The following is a 21,617-nucleotide window of genomic DNA, read 5'->3' on the forward strand; positions in this document are numbered from 1 at the left end:
TTTGGTCGCCCAATTATAGGAAGGATGTCAACAAAATAGAGAGAGTACAGAGGAGATTTACTAGAATGTTGCCTGGGTTTCAACAACTAAGTTACAGAGATAGGTTGAATAAGTTAGGTCTTTATTCTCTGGAGCGCAGAAGGTTAAGGGGGGACCTGATAGAGGTCTTTAAAATGATGAGAGGGATAGACAGAGTTGATGTGGACAAGCTTTTCCCTTTGAGAATAGGGAAGATTCAAACAAGAGGACATGACTTCAGAATTAAGGGACAGAAGTTTAGGGGTAATATGAGGGGGAACTTCTTTACGCAGAGAGTGGTAGCGGTGTGGAATGAGCTCCCAGTGGAAGTGGTGGAGGCAGGTTCATTGGTATCATTTAAAAATAAATTGGATAGGCATATGGATGAGAAGGGAATGGAGGGTTATGGTATGAGTGCAGGCAGGTGGGACTAAGGGGAAAAAAATTTGTTCGGCATGGACTTGTAGGGCCGAGATGGCCTGTTTCCGTGCTGTAATTGTTATATGGTTGTTATATGGTATGTCGAGGTTGTTTACTAAGGAATTACGGTGTTGAAGGCAGAGCTACAGTCAATAAATTGGAGTCTTATGTAAGTGATACAAGTAGTATTTGTTAAGAGTTTTAGTTTATTTATTTCAAAATTAAACTTATTTCTCTAAAAATAAAACCTCAATAGCACTAGATTACAGAACTACGCATTAAAAGCCAACTTTCAAAGTACAATTTGAAAAGGAAAAACAGCCGACACAGAAATAATAAAAATGAATTGCAGATATTGGTTTATATCAAAGATAGACTGGGAGTAATTCTGTGAGTCAGGCAGCATCTCTGGAGAAAATGGATAGGGTCCCGACTTGAAACGTGACCTATCCATTTTCTCCAGAGATGCTGCCTGACTGGCCAGCATTTTGTGTCTATCTTTGACACAGAAGTAATCTCAGTACAAAATATACATAAATATCAAAAGAATAGAAACTAATCTACATATCTTACAAAGTATTCCAATATCTCTCACCATCAAATAATCACAATACCTTTGAAGAAAGAAGCATTCGAACGCCCAACCATAAATTGGTAAAACATGCATTTATTAATTTTAGTCATCAAATCAGAAAATCTCACCATGTGGACTTGCAAAGTTTGGTGTCGGTCCCATTGTAATTCCAAGGGAAGATGGAGATGGAGAGGGTGCAAATGATGCTGGCGAGGGTGCTCGAATTGCACCACTAGGGGAATTTGCCGAATGTAAATTCCCTGCGCAAAGTACAAGTTTAATTTTGCATGCTGTTAGCAATCTACTACTTAAATGACTCAAGGAGCCGTTAAGCATTAAGCAAACACCAGGATTACACCAGTGCAAATTAATTAAAATGTGTTAACATTTGACATGATTAAAATGCAACACTCTAAACAAATGCAAAACATTAAAAACTATTCTCTTTTCAAAAGGGGAGTATTATAAGCATTCCTTCTCCGATTTAAAAAAAAGCCCATTCTCTTCCAAATCTTGCATTTCCAAGATGGCACCCAACCCAGGCAACTCTGTCACAGAATTGGATCTGCAATCTCTTATTACAATCACTCCACACTCTTAAATCTTTACTTCTACGGCAACATTTCTTACCTTTACTCTGTACACTGTGAATGATTAGATTGTAATCATGAATTGTGTATTGACTATCTGCTGACTGTTTAGCAAGCTACAAGAGCTTTTCACTGTACCTCGGTATACGTGACAATAAACTAAACTCACATAACATCCAAGTAAATCTTATCCAAAAGAATCCTCTCCAATAGCTTTCATATATCTGATGTGACACAATATCCCTATCTCCCTTCTTAAACAAAGAAATAACATTAGCCTCCTCCAGTCTTCGGGGACCTCAGCTATGACAACAGAAGATAAAAGATCAGGAACCCAGCGATCTCTTGTCTCTCTCAATAACTTGGGACCAATCCTATCAGGCCCTGGGGATTTATCCTCCTTAATGCTCTTTAAGACACAATATCACTTCCTTCTTGATGTAAAAATACCTTAGCACATTTGTGCAATAAGGACCTGACTATTCCTCATGTCCTTCTCCTTGGTAAATACAAAGGAAAGCATTAATTTATAATCTCACGCACAACCTCCGACGCCACAAATAAATTTCATCATTTATCTTTCAGTGATCCTACACTCTCCCTGGTTATCCTCTTGTTCTTAATTCATTCATTAAATGCCTAGGGATTCTATTTATTCCAACCTGCCAAGAACATTTCATTATCCCTTCTCGCCCTCGTAATTCCTGCTTCAGTTTTTTCCCCTGCTTTCTTTATATTTCTCAAAAGCCCCGACTGATTTCATCTTCCTAAACCTAGCATATTTTATTTACAACATATATATATATATATAATATATATATATATATATATATATATATATATATGAATATTGATACATAATTTGGGCATTGCATTTGCAAGGTTGCCCAAAACACGCAAATATTTGGTATAGCCATTATTGCCACATTGTTTGCAAAAGTGTCATTTTCAGGCGTTCTAGATCATATAATGAAAAAATGTTTTGCAGCTCATATACAAGCCTCTGAATTTAGGATTACAATATGTAAAAAATTGCACTCTTCGCTTACCAGGTGATTGGGTCGGCATTATTTGTTGTGATGGAGTGACTGTATTGTGGTAGGATGTAGGTGGCGATGTCAGAGGGTATGTCACTGTTGAACCAGATTTGGCAAAAGACTGAAACAAAAAAGATGTACTTGTGCCCTCAAAACAAATAGGAAATAATTGGTCTTGTCTCAAATAAAGCAGGTTAACCCCCTCATATTTTAAAACATTTCTCAGCAGTACTGACTGGCTTCTACCACTCTTAGTTTCTTCACATAACAGCTACAGTTAACAGTCATAACTTAACAACAATTGCTTGGTTAGGTACATTACTTTCCCCATCCTCGTTCAAAAACTTGGTAAGTTGCAAAATTAAAAGCCTGGTCAGTAAACAGACTAGTGGCAATAATAGAGAGAGATGTCCTCCAGGAATCTCCTAAAGTATATCAAATGTAAAAGATGACTTTACTTTAGACTTTAGTGATACAGCGCAAAATCAGGCCCTTCAGACCTATGGAAACAGATTCTTCAACCCAACCAAGATGCCCCATCTAAGCTAGTCCTATTTGCCCATGTTTAACATGTTTGAGAGACAAGGAACTGTAGATGCTGCTTCAAAACAAAAAGACACAACTGCTGGAGTAACACAACAGGGGTCAGGCAGCATCTCTGAAGAATATGAATTAGTGTCATTTCCGGTCGGGACCCCAGATTAATTATGGTGATAGACACAATTATGGGTGACGTTTCTGGTTGAGACCCTTCTTCAGAATGGTTAGAGATAAGGGAAACAAGAGATATAGGCATTGAAGTGGAGAGATAAAGAACAATGAATTAAACATATGCAAAAAAGTACCGATGATAAAGGAAACAGGCCATTGTTAGCTGTTTGTAGGTTAAGACGAGAAGCTAGTGTGACTTGGGTGGGGGAGGGATATAGAGAGAGGGAATGCTGGGGCAGTTTACAACCCAGTGGTATGAATATTGATTTCACTAACTTCAAGTAGCCCCAGCAATTCCTCTCTCACTATCCATCCCCTACCTAAATCGCACTAGCTTCGCGTCTTGACTCCAACCCCTTTCCGCCACTGACACAATTATCTTTATAACACAATTTTGTATAACGCAAGGTTTCTTAGGAAAACAACTATCATGTTGGACCAGAACTACCTAAAACCGAAAACAGCAGCTCTACAGACTTAAATAGCAGATAGTCATCATTCTCTCACACAAGCTGCATTGCTTTTGACTGCTCCACATAGGATGCAATAAACATTTGGAAAAACAAGAATTGTCCCCGCCTGTATTTATTGCATAACTAGAAGTGCATTAATACCTGTTGTGATTGTGACTGAAGCTGAGACATTAACGATTCTATCATGTCGCCACCAATAGGTGATGGTGGGTTATCATCTTCATTCACTGATCGTCTACGTGCATCTTGGGTACTGTCTACAAACATGTTCAAGAAAGTCTGAAAGATGATCAATAATTAAATGATTAATTCTTCCATATTATGGTGTACTTTGCAACAGAGCGCGAGGAATTCTCAAACATCTTACACACACTTTCGGCTTTACTTTAGACTTTAAAAATACAACACAGAAACAGGCCCTTCGGCCCACTGACCAGCGATCACCCCGTACACTAATACTAAAATTTATAATTTTACCAAAGCCAATTAACCTACAAACTTGTACGTCTTTGAAGTGTGGGAGGAAACCGGAGCAACCGGAGAAAACCCACACAGTCACAGGGAAAACGTATACACTCTGTACCGACAGCACCAGTAATCAGGATAGAGCCTGGGTCTCTGGCACACGTTGTGAATTATAATAGGTTACTCATTGCTGACAATATCTTTTCTCAATGCCACATCATTAATCGTTTTCAATAACATTTGTCCTGATCCGTTCATAATTGGGTCACGAAATGTTTAGAATTCCTGGATCATACATATATGTAGCACAAGTTTCACTATCAAAGCTTGCCTACAACAAACTTTAATTAAAAAAAAGAATGATCTATTTTTAAAAGGTTATTACTTTTTATAAGCATCATGCAATAAAATAAAATCAAATTAATTCAGTATGTTTTAACACATACAAGCACTTCATTTAGGATTTAGTATGTATAATAAAAATAGATGGCTTATTTTATTTTTAAAAGAATGAATTGCTGAAGACATTTTCACTATATTCTTGCAATGTGTCGATTGGAATAAAATGACATTGTACAAGGTATAATATAACCCCAGTAAATACGTTTAAAGATAACTACCCTTTACTGTCTTTAGCAATCTGATCAATGACAGACCTTTAAGCCTGGAGCTGGGTGAAATCCTTCTACGATTTTACTGTTGTCGAAAAGACTGTAGGCACCATCACGGATAGCCACGACACCACGACTTCGGCAGTATATGTCAATACAGTACATATTGCGGAAAGCAAGTCTGATGTGTGTGGGTGACTGTGGTAGTATTGAGAAACACTGATAGACTGTATTTGTTCGATGTGTAAGTCCCAACATCGGCACTGTTGGGAGTTTATTGATGGCATTGAGTGATGCTTGTGTATCATACAATATCTGTGGGGTAAAGAAAATATTATTTTTACTTCACACATTAAATGCAAACATGTAAAATAAGACATATATACATCATTAAAATCTTGCTCATATTGTAAATTAAATTAATACATTATTATTCTGGTTCAATCACAATTGAAAATTGTATTATTGTATTTCTGTGTTTATTTTGTGGTGCCTTTTTACCCATTCACCCTCACTTCCATGTAGGATGATTTATTGCACAATTCAGTTCCCTTTTTAAATAGTGAGACACTTCGAGAGTATATCTAGACTATTTAATTCTTGCAAACATTTATTATGTTATGTGAAATGTGAAAAGAAAGAGATTAGTTAAAACAAATGTAGGTCCCTTGCAGTCAGAAACAGGTGAGTTGATCATGGGGAACCAGGATATGGCGGACCAATTGAATAACTACTTTGGTTCCGTCTTCACTAAGGAAGACATAAATGATCTGCCGGAAATAGCAGGGGCCCCGCGGGTCAAAGGAGGTGGAGGAATTGAGTGAAATCCAGGTTAGTCGGGAAGTGGTGTTGGGTAAATTGAATGGATTAAAGGCCGATAAATCCCCAGGGCCAGATAGGCTGCATCCCAGAGTACTTAAGGAAGTAGCTCCAGAAATAGTGGATGCATTAGTAATAATCTTTCAAAACTCCTTAGATTCTGGAGTAGTTCCAGAGGATTGGCGGGTAGCAAACGTAACCCCACTTTTTAAGAAGGGAGGGAGAGAGAAAACGGGGAATTACAGACCAGTTAGCCTAACATCGGTAGTGGGGAAACTGCTAGAGTCAGTTATTAAAGATGGGATAGCAGCACATTTAGAAAGTGGTGAAATCATTGGACAAAGTCAGCATGGATTTACGAAAGGTAAATCATGTCTGACGAATCTTATAGAATTTTTCGAGGATGTAACTAGTAGCGTGGATAGGGGAGAACCAGTGGATGTGGTGTATCTGGACTTCCAGAAGGCTTTCGACAAGGTCCCACATAAGAGATTAGTATACAAACTTAAAGCACATGGCATTGGGGGTTCAGTATTGATGTGGATAGAGAACTGGCTGGCAAACAGGAAGCAAAGAGTAGGAGTAAACGGGTCCTTTTCACAATGGCAGGCAGTGACTAGTGGGGTACCGCAAGGCTCAGTACTGGGACCCCAGCTATTTACAATATATATTAATGATCTGGATGAGGGAATTGAAGGCAATATCTCCAAGTTTGCGGATGACACTAAGCTGGGGGGCAGTGTTAGGTGTGAGGAGGATGCTAGGAGACTGCAAGGTGACTTGGATAGGCTGGGTGAGTGGGCAAATGTTTGGCAGATGCAGTTTAATGTGGATAAATGTGAGGTTATCCATTTTGGTGGCAAAAACGGGAAAGCAGATTATTATCTAAACGGTGGCCGATTGGGAAAGGGGGAGATGCAGCGAGACCTGGGTGTCATGGTACACCAGTCATTGAAGGTAGGCATGCAGGTGCAGCAGGCAGCAAAGAAAGCGAATGGCATGTTGGCTTTCATAGCAAGAGGATTTGAGTATAGGAGCAGGGAGGTTCTACTGCAGTTGTATAGGGTCTTGGTGAGGCCACACCTGGAGTATTGCGTGCAGTTTTGGTCTCCAAATCTGAGGAAGGACATTATTGCCATAGAGGGAGTGCAGAGAAGGTTCACCAGACTGATTCCTGGGATGTCAGGACTGTCTTATGAAGAAAGACTGGATAGACTTGGTTTATACTCTCTAGAGTTTAGGAGATTGAGAGGGGATCTTATAGAAACTTACAAAATTCTTAAGGGGTTGGACAGGCTAGATGCAGGAAGATTGTTTCCGATGTTGGGGAAGTCCAGGACAAGGGGTCACAGCTTAAGGATAAGGGGGAAATCCTTTAAAACCGAGATGAGGAGAACCTTTTTCACACAGAGAGTGGTGAATCTCTGGAACTCTCTGCCACAGAGGGTAGTTGAGGCCAGTTCATTGGCTATATTTAAGAGGGAGATAGATGTGGCCCTTGTGGCCAAGGGGATCAGAGGGTATGGAGAAAAGGCAGGTACGGGATACTGAGTTGGATGATCAGCCATGGTCATATTAAATGGCGGTGCAGGCTCGAAGGGCCGAATGGCCTACTCCTGCACCTAATTTTTATGTTTCTATGTTTCTATGTTATTGGGCACACTCGGCAATTGAAACCAGATTAAAGCACATCATCACCTGGCTCATTCAATGTAGCTCAATGCATTGTACAAGATACATTTATTTGTCACATGTACCAATTGGTACAGTGAAATGCGTGGTCACCATACAGCCATACGAATATAAAAAAAAAACACAACACACGATAGACTCCAACATAAAACATCCCCACACAGCAGAATCAAAGTTTCCCACTGTGAGGGAAGGCACCACAGATGGAACAAGTAAAATTTAGTCAGCATACACTGAAATGTTGATAATCTTACCTGTACTATATCTGTATATTTACTCAAGTTAATTTAATAGGAAAATAAAGATAATTAATATATTCAAAGCTGTCAAGATCCAGATAATCCAGAACAGAAAAGAAAAAAATGGATAAATCAAGTGAATGTGTGTGGGTCAGACCACTTACGGTCAAACCCTCGTCAGTGGTTATGAGGGCTATCGCGCGACGTCATTGGTTAAGGGGAGTGTCCTGCTACATAAGCAGACCTCACCTTGAAATCTAGAGTCGACAGGTAGCTGAGCTTGAGACAACACCCTCGCTCAGCTGCAATGACAATATGTTAGAGGACCGAACTTGCATGTACGTCAACCATGTAATGTCTGAATAAAGCAACTGTTTGTTCACCACGTTTGGTGCCACTACATGTGTATATTAATAGGCAAAAAACATTTGTACAAAGAAAAAAAGTTAATGTTTCATGTCAAAAACCCTTCATCAGAATGTCAGAAGAACGTCTAACTTGTTTATATAGACTTTAGAAAATGTGCAATAACATGTAGTTAAATTCAAATCTATGGAATTATCGATGTTAAAAAATTACCACTGTGGCTGGAGACAAAGTGCAGATAATAGACTGATATTCTAAATGGCCGGGCGTGACATGGTGTCCTGCAGAGATCTATGTTAGTTCTCTACTATTGACCATAATAACAAACAACTCAGATGATGGAATTAAAGCCACTCATCAAGGTTTGTTGATTACATTAAAAATTTAGCCTTGTATAAACTGATGATAGATGTATAAACTATAAATAGACAGTAATTGATTAAATTAACAAAACTGTTGAAAATGTATTTCTACATTTGTAATTGCAGTTACAGAAATTTGAATTCACTTCTGCAACTGGGGTGGCACAGTTGGTGGAGCTGCTACCTCAACGCCAGACACCTGGATTTGATCCTGAACTCTTGTGCTGTCTGTGTGGAGTTTGCACAACCTCCCTGTGACCACATGGGTGTCCTCTGGATGCTCTGCTTTCCACCATATCCAAAAGATGTGTGGGTTTGTAGGTTCAGTGGGCTATGGAAATTGCTCCTAGTGTGTAGGGAATGGATGAGAAAGTGGGATAACACAGAACTGGTGTGAAGAGGTGATCAATAGTCGGCATGGACTCAGTGGGCTGAAGGGCCTGTTTCCATGCTGTGTAGCTAAACTAAAACTGAACTACAATTGATACTAGACAGACATTTCTCAACCCAAACAAATACAAGACACAGCTGCGTATGCAGGGTTAAATTACAAATCAGCCACAATTTCAAAGTACAGCCGGACAGGCTTAAAATGCTTAATGGTCCATTCCCTTTGCCACATTTCCATCATGTTGATGAAATATGCAATGGCTGATAAGTTTCAGCAGTGGTTTTCTGAGAATTATGACACATTATAAAGTGAACTCCAATTGAATCCCAAGAAAATGAGGTTGATTTGTTACCAGAGCAACTGACTTGAAAACCTACATAGAATTATTGTAACAATTTATTAAATGGTAAATTTATCTCAACAAATAAAAGCATGAAATGCAGTTAGCTATAAATTAACAGGTTTTCTTAAGGCTTGTTAATGATGGATGGTTTCAACACTATTCCTGAATAACAGTATTGAAATGCCATTTTTGTTGATGCGAATTAAAACCAAGATTAGGAACATTCACAAAAAAGCCCCCTAATCGGATTATTTAGTTTTCCTTGCAGAAGGCGTCTGGTCACAGATTGGTAAAATAAACCTCCCTGCTTCACTGCCTGAAAACAGCCTCTCATTAACTAAACCGATACAAGTCTCTCTCATTGATTGCGTTCAGTCCTGGGCATCATATTTTTATAAAAGGATATATTATCTTATACTTGCTAATCAGGCCAATTTAACAGGAAGTACTTGATCCAACATAAACACAAGATATATCCATGCACAACAGGGATGAAAAACAAAGTTGCATTTGATGTGAAGTCTGTACAGAATCAACACAAGATATGCAATAACAATTTTTTGGATGAAAGGTTGCACAAAAGTGTTAATCTTCCCTTCTGCCAAATATATTGCTACACTTAATTTAGAAGTTAAAATGAAGTGGGCACTGAACGACTGCTTATGAGTAAACAAAAATATTGAATGTTACATTGCCGCCCCCAATAAAGGCTTCACGATTTTCCCCACAACAGAATTGACGTTATTTCAAAGTATTCAGTTAGTTAGTTTAGTTTATTGTCATGTGTATCGAGGTACAGTGAAAAGCTTTTTTGTTGTGTGCTATCTAGTCAGCGGAAAGGCTATACATGATTACAATCACGCCGTCCACCTTGTACAGATACAGGGTAAAGGAATAACGTTTAGTGTAAGGTAAAGTCCCATTAATGATAGCATGAGGATAGTTAATTAGGTAGATGGTAGCTCAGGACCACGCTCTAATTGATGATAGGATGGTCCTGTAATGGAAGAAACAGTCCACGAATCTGAAATCTATTGTATCCTACCTTTAATCGTTAATGGATTATTGATTAGTACCAGTAACATTCAACTCATTTCAAGAAGGGTCCTGATCCGAAAGGTCACCTATCCAGAATGTTGCCTGGTTCGCTGAGTTACCTCAGCACTTTGTCTTTTTTTTGTAAACCAGCACCTGCAGTCCTTTCTTTCTGCCATTCAACTCCCATTGTTTTATGTGGTTCAATATACAACAGCTGGTGATAATAGCCAAATTTACAGTTTCACGTGTTTTACAATAAAATTCCCAATCTATAAAACTAGAAGCATAGATTTCATTAAAAAATATACATAAATAATGCAGGTACCTGTAATAACTGAATAACATTTGGTGATTTGTTGAACATTTCCTGAAGTTGGTGGAGAATGATGTTGTGGCAGTTACTACAGCCAGAATCTGGACCTACTGTTCCTAATGATATGTGGAATTTCTGGTGTGTGGGATTCCACTGGATAGTTATCTGAAATGCAAAAAGGAGCAATATCTTAAAAAAAAAATAACGACACCATATATAATCTTTGTTCTTCAAATATAAAATTTGGCATTTAAACGCATATGATTTACAGATGGTTACATAATAATATTCCACTGTAAATTTACAAGATTACAAAAAAAGTAAAATGAAATTTACTGTACTTACCGAGCTGCCCTTTGTGGCTCCATAGCATATGATAAGTTTACGGTAATTATAAACGCGTATCTCTGAGAAGTGATTAAGGTGGGATGGTATTTCTAAAAGATGAATTATTAGGAAGATTATTTCTCATTTCACTGTTGCGGCAATTTCATATGAAAATAAATGTGAAATTGTGGCAAGTACCTGGCAGTGATCGTGCAAAGTCTAGGACACAATCATAGAGCTTAGCAATGCTATTCCACTCGTTTAGGAATGCCTCAACCACCTTTCGACCTCCGACAGGTTCTGATAACAAGCTTTCATATGTCAGATAGACATGACGTGTTGAACCTAGAGACAAATGAGATCAGTATATTGGCAGACACAAGATGCTGGAGTCTTGAGCAAAGTAACAAACTGCTGGAGGAACTCAGTGGGTTAGGCAGCATCAGTTGGAAGAATTAGAAACAAGGAACTGCACATGCTGAGTTACACCAGCACTTCGTGTCCTATAGTGTAACTCAGCATATCAGGCAGCATCTCTGGAGAATATGGATAGGTAACATTTCGGGTCAAGACCCTTCTTTAGACTGTTTCGGGTCAAGCCTCTGACCCAAAATGTCATCTATCCATGTTCTCCAGAGATGCTGCCTGACCCAGTGAGTTTCTTCAGAAGTTTGAATTTTGCTCATTTCAATGGGAGTTATTTAACATGACTTTCTATGTCAGCTGTGACATACCTGTGACATACATAGTATCTTACATGTGATAATTGAATATATCAGCTGCTGACGTTTCTCAGAAAGACTGTGGGAACAACATAATAAAATTACTTTGCTCTAATGTTGTAGAACGAGTGAGACTCCAGTCCAATTTCCCCCCTCAGTGTTAATACTGCTCCACTTCAGTAATTTGACTTTAAACACTCAGTGATTGTCAAAAACTATAATGAAGCATTATTCACTTTTTCTGATCTACTTGATTGAAAACTGTGTCATATTCAATAGGTATTATATATCTTATCTGAACAAAGTAACCCGTAGTTCAACTATGTTTGGACACGTTTAGGGCAAGTAAACACACAGCTTTGGAGCCAAACATTTTCACATTTGCAAATATCCAGGACATCAAGGTAAAACAATTTTGGTTTAATTTGGTTTGATTTTGCAAATGCAAATGGATCTATTTTACACATTTGAGTCAATGAAAACAGCTCCCTGCAAGGTGATATGCAAATTAAAATCAAAACAATTGTAAATGTTGGAAATTTAAACTAAAAATTATAAAATGCTGGAAATAGCAGATCAAGCCATATCTCTGAGACGTGAAATAGAGCTAAAACGTTTAGGTTAAGATCCTTCATCAGAACACAGGAGTCGACATAAAATAGCTTGTTAAACTACAAGGAGGATGGAGATTCTCCAAAAGGATAAAACCGGAGTGACCACGGAAATAAACTATAAATAAAGTTATTTTGTTCAGGACTGAACGGGGAGTAGTTAAAGAGTGAGAGCATGAACAGGATTGTGGGAGTTAAGAAATGCAGAAAGACATGTGCAGTGATCACCCCGACCTATGTTTGTTTGCTGTAAACACTGTAGAGTACACTCAATGGTAGAAGTGTAAGTAAACCATTGCTAACTGCCAACGTGACACTGACCATCTTGACCTTTGCATGCCCTTTTCATGTTCTAACTTAAATTCCTTTGATCTTGCAGCACCTCATTCACTATGAATCAAACACGAGATAGTCATCAAATCCACTGATAAAACTGATGCTGCGACAGTCTGACAAAATGACCTTCATCTCACAGAAGCCAAATGTCAGCTCTTGGTCACCTCCTCATACCTCCTTTTGAATCATGACTCTACCATCCAGGCAGTCATGGATCTAATTTCCGTGACAAATCTTCCTTCCACAGCTTCCAGCCTAAAGGATACAAGCTATACACATACTGCTTTTATCTCCTGGCCAAAACTACAAGCAGGACTGCCCCGGCAAACCCATTGTACTATTCTAGCTCCAAAGTATTTATTTCTCCCTGCTTTGAAACTCATTCTTCTCCTCTGGTGCAGTCTCTCTTCACTTATATCCATGACACCTCTAACACCCTCCATAACTATGATAGCTTCCAATTCTAATAGCCCCAACAGGCTCATCTTCCAATGAGCAGAACACAATGCGCTGGAAGAACTTAGCAGGTTAGGCAATATCCATGGGGAGAATAGACAGGCGACGTTTCAGATTGGACCCTGGAAAAGAGTCCTGAACCAAAGAGTTCTGAACCATTCCCTCTACAGATGCTGCCTAACCGCTGAGTTCCTTCAGAACTTTGTTTTGTTCAAAATTCCAACATCGCCTGCTTCTTGTGCCTCCATCTTTTCAATGATGTACATTCCCTTTACACTTCCATCCCACATTAGGATGGTCTGAGGGTGCTCAGCTTCTACCCAGAGCAACGGCCCAACTATATCCTCTCCATCAACACTCATTCGCCTGGCTCAACTTGTTCTCACATTGAACAACTTCTCCTTCAACTCCAATAATTTTCTTCAGATCAAAGACATAATTATGGGCACTCACCCAAGCTATGCCTATCTTTGTTTCAGTCTTACCTAGGCCCACTCTCTCATCTGTTTTACCCACAATACATGGATGATTATATTGGCCCTGAACCCCCCCCCCCCCCCCCCCTTTACTTCTTCCCCTATCATCTTTTTTCTCCTCTGGGAGTGGTGGTCATGCCCAGCATGATTTGCTGGACACGTCTGCCTGCTCTGCATCCCCCTCCCCCAGCCTCCCTGCATCTTAACTAATTTCCTTGTCTCCTTCTCAGTTCAAATGAAGAATCTTCAGCCCAAAACATTAGATCTATTTCTCTTCCCACGCATGTGACTTAACTTGCCAGAATTTCCTCTATTTATGATAAATGAATTACTTGTTTCCACAAGGTAATCTGAATCTCTCAAGTCAATACACTTTCTGCACAACACTAAATTTTGAGAAAAATCAAACCAAAATTGAATGGTTTTGGACATAGCATAGATAATTCTAACAAGAAAATTGAAAAGTAGCTAACCTTGTTCTTTGGCTGAAGTACTATTGAGAGGGCAGTTGGCAAACACCAATTCTGCCACCCACGTCCGATTATTTCTTCCTTGCAATCGGAAAGTACAATCCAACAAGGAACGGTCTAAGGCCTTCTGCGTCTCCTCACTGACACTTGAGCATATAGGAATCCTTGGAAACATGAAAACCCACTTAGTTCCAAAACAGAAAGCAGCAAAGAAAGGTTTACTAGGTACAAAGTATTAGCCATGATATGGAAACAGCCAAGATGAACATTGGGAAGAAATGGCCAAGACAAAGAGGTCAAGTATAAACCAGCTCTTTTTGCTCCAGCTGCTGTTAGTTGAAGAAACGACAGCTTTTGACTGACAAAATAAAGTTCTATGGAACAATGCCAATGAAATGATTGGCAAAAAGATAAAGCTGTTCATATTTGATCAGTCTGTGGAAAACATGTTATTCATTATCAATTTGTGAAATTTTAGTCTATATCAAGTGCAGAAATATAGCTTTTTGTAATTCAGAACAAATCAACAATCTCACTCGTACATCTCGGTGGCAGCAATCAGATCTGCTTTCACAAAAATAAATTATTTGAAAGCAGTTAGCCCGGGTGGAGTCCCTGTGCAGGTTCTGAAATCACGCACTAATTAACGGCCCAGTATTTACTGACAACCTCATTTCAACAGTCTATATTCTCTTAACTGCTTCAAGGAAACCCCTATCATTGCACTTCCCAAGAAAAGTAAAGTGACCAGTGTTAATGATGTCTGCGCTGCAGCTCCAACATTGACCATAATTAAATGTTTCAGACTTCAACATCATTATATCGATTAGGCTCATCTCTAAACTCCTGGACCTTGGCCTTGGTCCTCCATGACCAATTGTCCTTTGAACTTCCTGACCAGCAGATCTCAATCAGTTGAGATCTGGTCATACTATTTCTTTCACCCTGGCCCTCAGCACTGGAGCTCCTCAAGGTTGAATGCACTGTTCTTTGCTCTACTCCCTGTACACCCATAGTTTGCAGACAGGTACACCGCCAATTCAGTCGTTAAGCTCCCCAATGATACCACGGTGGTCAGCCAGATCAACAACAATGATGAAATTGTGTATTAGAAATAGATTGGGAACCTTGCGTCATGGTTTCAGAGCAGCCATTGAAGCCTTAATGTCAGCATGAGTTGGTTATTCAAAGGGAGTGGGGGAGGGTGGTTGAATACAACCCTGTCCTCATCAACAGAGATGATCGATAGCTTCAAGTTCCAGGACATCCATATCACCAGCAAACTAACCAGGTGCCTTCACACCGATGCAGTAATCAAGAAAGCACATCAGTGTATTCACTTTCTTAGGCATCAGAGAATATTCGGTATGTCCTCAGGGTTTCCCTTGAACTTCTACAGATGTGCTTTAGAAAGTATTCTCAAGGGATGCATTTCAGCCGAGTATGGCATCTGCTCTGCTTTTGGCTGCCTGAACCTGCAGAGAGTGGTACACACAGCCAAGCCTATCATAGGTTTGTTACATCCTTCCATCGAGTCCATCTTCACGGTTAATTGCATCAGGAAGACATTCCCTTTTCCCTTCTGGTAGTAGGTACAAGAGCCTGAAAGTCCAGACCTCCAGACTTGAGATCAGCTTCCTCCCCAATACTACATGACTCCCGAATCAAGCGCGTCTTTCACATCCCTTTCCTGAAAGTACTGCCATATAATCTTATTCTCATTCAGATATTCTTCTTTTTTGCATTACTTTGGATTTTGCATCTTGCATCTTTTGGCATTAATTATTGTATTTATTATTGTGTGTATCATTAGCATTTATACTGTTTATTCCATGAATTTTGTGTGAACAGGAAAGTTGTGGCACTGGTGTATACCACATAAACTAATCATAACCTTCAACATAGGTTGGTCTTCATCAGATCCAAGAAAGATTCATGTTGGTAGAAAGGAAACCTGCCATTTTAAAAATAACTCTTCTTAACATTAACAGTTACCATTTACAGTGTATTCAGAAAGTATTCAGACCCCTTCACTTTTCCACATTTTGTTACATTACAGCCTTATTCGAAAATGGATTAAATTATTTTATTTTTTATCCACACACAATACCCCATATAAAAAAGCGAAAACAGTTGTTTACAATTTTTTGCAAAGTAATTAAAAATAAATAACTGAAATATCACATTTACACAAGTATTCAGACCCTTTGCTATGACACTCAAAATTGGGCTTGGGTGCATCTTAATTATCATAGATTATCCTTGAGATGCTTCTACAACTTGATTGGAGTCCACCAGTGGTAAATTAATATGATTGTACATGATTTGGAAAGGCACACACCTGTCTATATAAGGTCCCACAGTTGACAGTGCATGTCAGAGCAAAAACCAAGTCATGAAGACAAAGGAATTGTCCGTAGACCTCTGAGACATGATTGTGTCAAGACACAGATCTGGGGAAGGGTATAAAACAATTTCTGCAGCATTGCAGGTACCGAAGAACAGTGGCCTCGGTCATTCCTAAATGGAAGAACTTTGGAACCACCAGGACGCTTCATAGAGGTGGCTGCCCAGCCAAACTGAGCAATCGGGGAGAAGGGAGAAGAACATGATGGTCACTCTGACCGAGATCCAGAGTTCCTCTGTGGAGATGAGGGAAACTTCCAGAAGGAGAACTATATCTGCAGCACTCCACCAATCAGGCCTTTATGGTAGAGTGGCCAGACGCAAGTCACGCCTCAGTAAAAGGCACATGACAGCCCGCTTGGAGTTTACCAAAAGGCACCTAATCAAGATTCTCTGGTCTGATGAATCCAACATTGAACTCTTTGGCCTGAATGCCAAGCATCACGTCTGGAGGAAACCAGGCACCACTCATCACTTGGCCAATACCATACCTACGGTGAAGCATGGTGGTGGCAGCATCATGCTGTGGGGATGTTTTTCAGCGGCAGGAACTGGGAGACAGGATCAAGGGAAAGATGAACAGAGCAAAGTACAGAGAGATCCTTGATGAAAACCTGCTCCAGAGCGTTCAGGACCTCAGACTGGGTCGGAGGTTCACCTTCCAGCAGGACAATGACCCTAAGCACACAGCCAAGGCAACGCAGGTGTGGCTTTGTGACAAGTCTGTGAATGTCCTTGAGTGGCCCAGCCAGAGCCCGGAGTTGAACCCAATCGAACATCTCTGGAGGGACCTGAAAATAGCTGAGCATCAACGCTCCCCATCCAACCTGACAGAGCTTGAGGGAATCTGCAGAAAAGAGTGGGAGAAATTACCCAAATACAGGTGTGCCAAGCTTGTAGCGTCATACCCAAGAAGACTTGAGGCTGTAATCGCTGCCAAAGGTGCCTCAACAAAGTACTGAGTAAAGGGTCTGAATACTTATGTAAATGTGATATTTCAGTTATTTCTTTTTAATTATTTTGCAAAAATTTCTAAACAGCTGTTTTCACTTTTTTATTATGGGGTATTGTGTGTAGATTGATGATAGAAAAAATGAATTTAATCCATTTTAGAATAAGGCTGTAACGTAACAAAATGTGGAAAAAGTGAAGGGGTCTGAATACACTGTATTTGAATCATTGAAGCACACATACAATCAATCACAGCTAGACTTTCATGTGTTCATTATGATATCTAGTTCTTTAAATTTTCGTTCACGTTTTAAATTCTGATCTGGGTTTCATTTATTTAAATAAACAGAACAGATAAAGCAACAGAGATTAAGGGAAGCACTTCAAATAGCTGCTGATAGAAAGTTTTTAAATTGGAAAATAAAACTGACAAGACGAGCCAAACAATGTTTAGATTTTAGATCATTTTGAAACAAAAGATGAGGCATTGGCATAATGCATTAGAATATTTCCATGACATAAAATATCCTTAAAAGTAATCAAACAAAGTTTGTTGATGACTTTCAAGAGATGGAAATATCTAATCAATGTTTAATAATGCTCCATGAAAATACAGATTTGGACAGGGTTCTTCAATGGCTCCTGAATGAAATCAAATTTCAAGGTGACTTGGATAGGCTGGGTGAGTGGGCAAATGTTTGGCAGTTGCAGTATAATGTGGATAAATGTGAGGTTATCCATTTTGGTGGCAAAAACAGGAAAGCAGACTATTATCTAAATGGTGGCCGACTAGGAAAAGGGGAGATGCAGCGAGACCTGGGTGTCATGGTACACCAGTCATTGAAAGTAGGCAAGCAGGTGCAGCAGGCAGTGAAGAAAGCGAATGGTATGTTAGCTTTCATAGCAAAAGGATTTGAGTATAGGAGCAGGGAGGCTCTACTGCAGTTGTACAGGGTCTTGGTGAGACCACACCTGGAGTATTGCGTACAGTTTTGGTCTCCAAATATGAGGAAGGACATTATTGCCATAGAGGGAGTGCAGAGACTGATTCCTGGGATGACAGGACTGTCTTATGAAGAAAAACTGGATAGACTTGGTTTATACTCTCTAGAATTTAGGAGATTGAGAGGGGATCTTATAGAAACTTACAAAATTCTTAAGGGGTTGGACAGGCTAGATGCAGGAAGATTGTTCCCGATGTTGGGGAAGTCCAGGACAAGGGGTCACAGCTTAAGGATAAGGGGGAAATCCTTTAAAACTGAGATGAGAAGAACATTTTTCACACAGAGAGTGGTGAATCTGTGGAACTCTCTGTCACAGAGGGTAGTCGAGGCCAGTTCATTGGCTATATTTAAGAGGGAGTTAGATGTGGCCCTTGTGGCTAAGGGGATCAGAGGGTATGGAGAGAAGGCAGGTACGGGATACTGAGTTGGATGATCAGCCATGATCATATTGAATGGCGGTGCAGGCTCGAAGGGCCGAATGGCCTACTCCTGCACCTAATTTCTATGTTTCTATGTTTCTAAATGCTAATTTCCAATGTATATTCTCAATCTAAAAATATTTACTGAATTGAATTAAATTACATTGGCAAAATTCACCAATAAAATAGTTATTTATTAATTTTCTCTTGGAGACATCGGACAGCCTATTCACTACTCAATATGCCAAACATTCAATCCAAAACCTCCAAAGTCTTCCATGTTCTTGTGGCAACATTTTCTGAAAGCCAAGAATTACTTAGATTGATGTGACATAGTACGGGATTCTGCTTGTAAAATTCATCAAACATAGCTACATTTGTAATTAAATACTCAACAGATGGCACTATTTCATGTTCATGCTGTGGCACAGAGTACATTATGGCCAACCTGAATTTTAATGGTCACATAAGCACAAGATTTCCACAACAATAAAAGGACATGTTTCATGTTCTTGCTGGGATAATTGTTTAGCAGAACGGTGAAGAGAGGAGGATACACAATGCTTCCTAGTCCTTTGAATTATTAACAAAGCAAATTATTTCAAATTAATGTAGTGCAGGTGACTTGCCTCATTTCATCAGCAATTGCACGAAGAAACAAGATTGTTTTAAAGTTACCTTAGAATGCGTATAGCATGACAGTAGCTATCTCCTTCCACTTGAACTCCTTGGTGAGGAATATCCATAGCAGAAAGCTGTAAAACAACACTTAAAAACTCAGAACTTTTTGTTATAGAAACATAACTGCAGCAAAAACGTGTCAATTTGTTTTGGCCCTACATAAAAATAAATCTAGAAACATTTTGGTACAGATTTACAGATGCAATAATGTATACAAACATACTTAAAGTTCGGAATAACGCGTGCAATATTGAGCTCCACACTAAGGAACAAACAGCATTGATTACTGATACAAGAACAAGGCAAACTGTGAAAACTTTCAACTTTTAGCATCAGATTACAGGTGGTCAGGAGCAACTTGTTAAAATTAGGAAATGATGCAACAGTAATAAACAGTTGCTTTCTAATTTGTTGAATTTTACCAGCGTTCACATTATGCACTTTTGCACCACTTTCACACAGCACGTCTCAAAGAAATATTCAAAAATGACAAAATCAAGTCAACCGCCATTAGATTTGGGCAGCATCACATTGCATTGATAAAATATAAGAGTCAAGAGAGTCAAGTCAAGAGTCAATTTAATTGTCATTTTAAATGACAATTAAATTGACTCTTGACTCTTGATTGATAAAATATAAAACATTCAAATGTACACTTAAAAGAAAAAAGCTGCATACAACCAGATCAACCTGTTTTCACCCCCCTCATGAATGCACAGAGCATGAATCTATGTTAGAAACATAGAAACAGAAAATAGGTGCAGGAGGAGGCCATTCGGCCCTTTCGAGCCTGCACCGCCATTCAATATGATCATGGCTGATCATATGATCATGGCTGTAGTTCTACTGTATGGCTGTAGTTCTACATGTTCTAATGTAACTGTACTCTGTTATAACGTGCAGCTCTTTTGTGCCACAAATTTACTATAAACCGATAATCAAAAAATAATTACAAGATGGGAAGAAATTCTGAAGATTCTTACCTCACAACGAAGTCCAATGAAGGGCATGTTCGTGTCACACATTGCTACAAGGTGTGCGAGGACCTTATTAAAGGCACACATTTCCCCCGATCTCTTGGGCTTTTTTGGTGCTGTAGGTCCTTGATCAGCCAACAGCTATAATTTAAACATATCAATTATCAGAGGGTTTTAAAATTAAAGTCAAGCTTTCTTCCAAAGGCAAACTTGGCTATAGTATCGGTATATAAGCCAGAAACATCACAATTTTTGAACATTTGTCTTACAAGGGATCTAAAGATCAGCATCCCTGATTGTAGTCATGAGTCAAGAGTGTTTAATTGTCATATGTCCCAGATAGAACAATGAAATTATTACTTGCTGCAGCACACCAGAATACATCCATGTTTGGGACAAAGACCCATCATTTATTTATTTGCCTCTGTGCTCCATAATTTGAGATTTGTAAGAGAAAAAAAATCACATGTGGTTAAAGTGCACATTGCCAGATTTTATTAAGGGGTATTTTTATACATTTTGGTTTCACCATGTAGAAATTACAGCTGTGTTCATACATAATCCCCCCCATTTCAGGGCACCATAATGTTTGGGACACATTACTTCACAGGTGTTTGTAATTGCTCAGGTGTGTTTAATGCAGGTATAAGAGAACTCTCAGCACGTAGTCTTTCCTCCAGTCTTTCCATCACATTTGGAAACTTTAATTGCTGTTTATCAACATGAGGACGTAAGTTGTGCCAATGTAAGTCAAAGAAGCCATTATGAGACTGAGAAACATGAATAAAACTGTTAGAGACATCAGCCAAACCTTAGGCTTACCAAAATCAACTGTTTGGAACATCTTTAAGAAGAAAGAGAGCACTGCTGAGCTTACTAATCGCAAAGGGACTGGCAAGCCAAGGAAGACCTCCACAGCTGATGACAGAAGATTTCTCTCAACAATAAAGAAAAATCCCCAAACACCTGTCCGACAGATCAGAAACATTCTTCAGGTGCGGATTTGTCAATGACCACTGTCCATAGAAGATTTCATGAAGAGAGGAATACAGAGGCTACACTGCAAGATGCAAACCACTGGTTAGCCGCAAAAATAGGATGGCCGGTTTAGTTTGCCAAGAAGTATTTAAAAGAGAAACCACAGTTCTGGGAAAAGGTCTTGTGGACAGATGAGACGAAGATTAACTTATATCAGAGTGATGGCAAGAGCAAAGTATGGAGGAGAGATAGAACTGCCCAAGATCCAAAGCATACCACTTCATCTGTGAAACACAGTTGTAGGAGTGTTATGGTCTGGGCATGTATGGCTGCTGAAGGTA

General features: G+C 39.3%; 1 protein-coding gene across 2 annotated transcripts in view; it reads right to left on the minus strand.

The window, feature by feature from the left end:
- Positions 1–21,617, minus strand: part of med14 (mediator complex subunit 14) — a 72,920-nt gene that overhangs the window by 18,876 nt on the left and 32,427 nt on the right. For both annotated transcript variants that reach the window (XM_055644620.1, XM_055644619.1), the window contains exons 15-24: positions 20,305–20,439; positions 19,319–19,395; positions 13,864–14,024; positions 10,988–11,134; positions 10,808–10,899; positions 10,475–10,627; positions 4,945–5,214; positions 3,965–4,102; positions 2,652–2,760; positions 1,141–1,272 (exon numbers count right to left, since the gene is read on the minus strand). In XM_055644620.1, coding sequence (XP_055500595.1) covers positions 1,141–1,272; positions 2,652–2,760; positions 3,965–4,102; positions 4,945–5,214; positions 10,475–10,627; positions 10,808–10,899; positions 10,988–11,134; positions 13,864–14,024; positions 19,319–19,395; positions 20,305–20,439 — 1,414 coding nt within the window. The remainder of the gene's footprint in view (positions 1–1,140; positions 1,273–2,651; positions 2,761–3,964; positions 4,103–4,944; positions 5,215–10,474; positions 10,628–10,807; positions 10,900–10,987; positions 11,135–13,863; positions 14,025–19,318; positions 19,396–20,304; positions 20,440–21,617) is intronic.

The sequence above is a fragment of the Leucoraja erinacea genome, chromosome 13 (assembly GCF_028641065.1).
Source record: "Leucoraja erinacea ecotype New England chromosome 13, Leri_hhj_1, whole genome shotgun sequence".
Classification (NCBI taxonomy): domain Eukaryota; kingdom Metazoa; phylum Chordata; class Chondrichthyes; order Rajiformes; family Rajidae; genus Leucoraja; species Leucoraja erinaceus.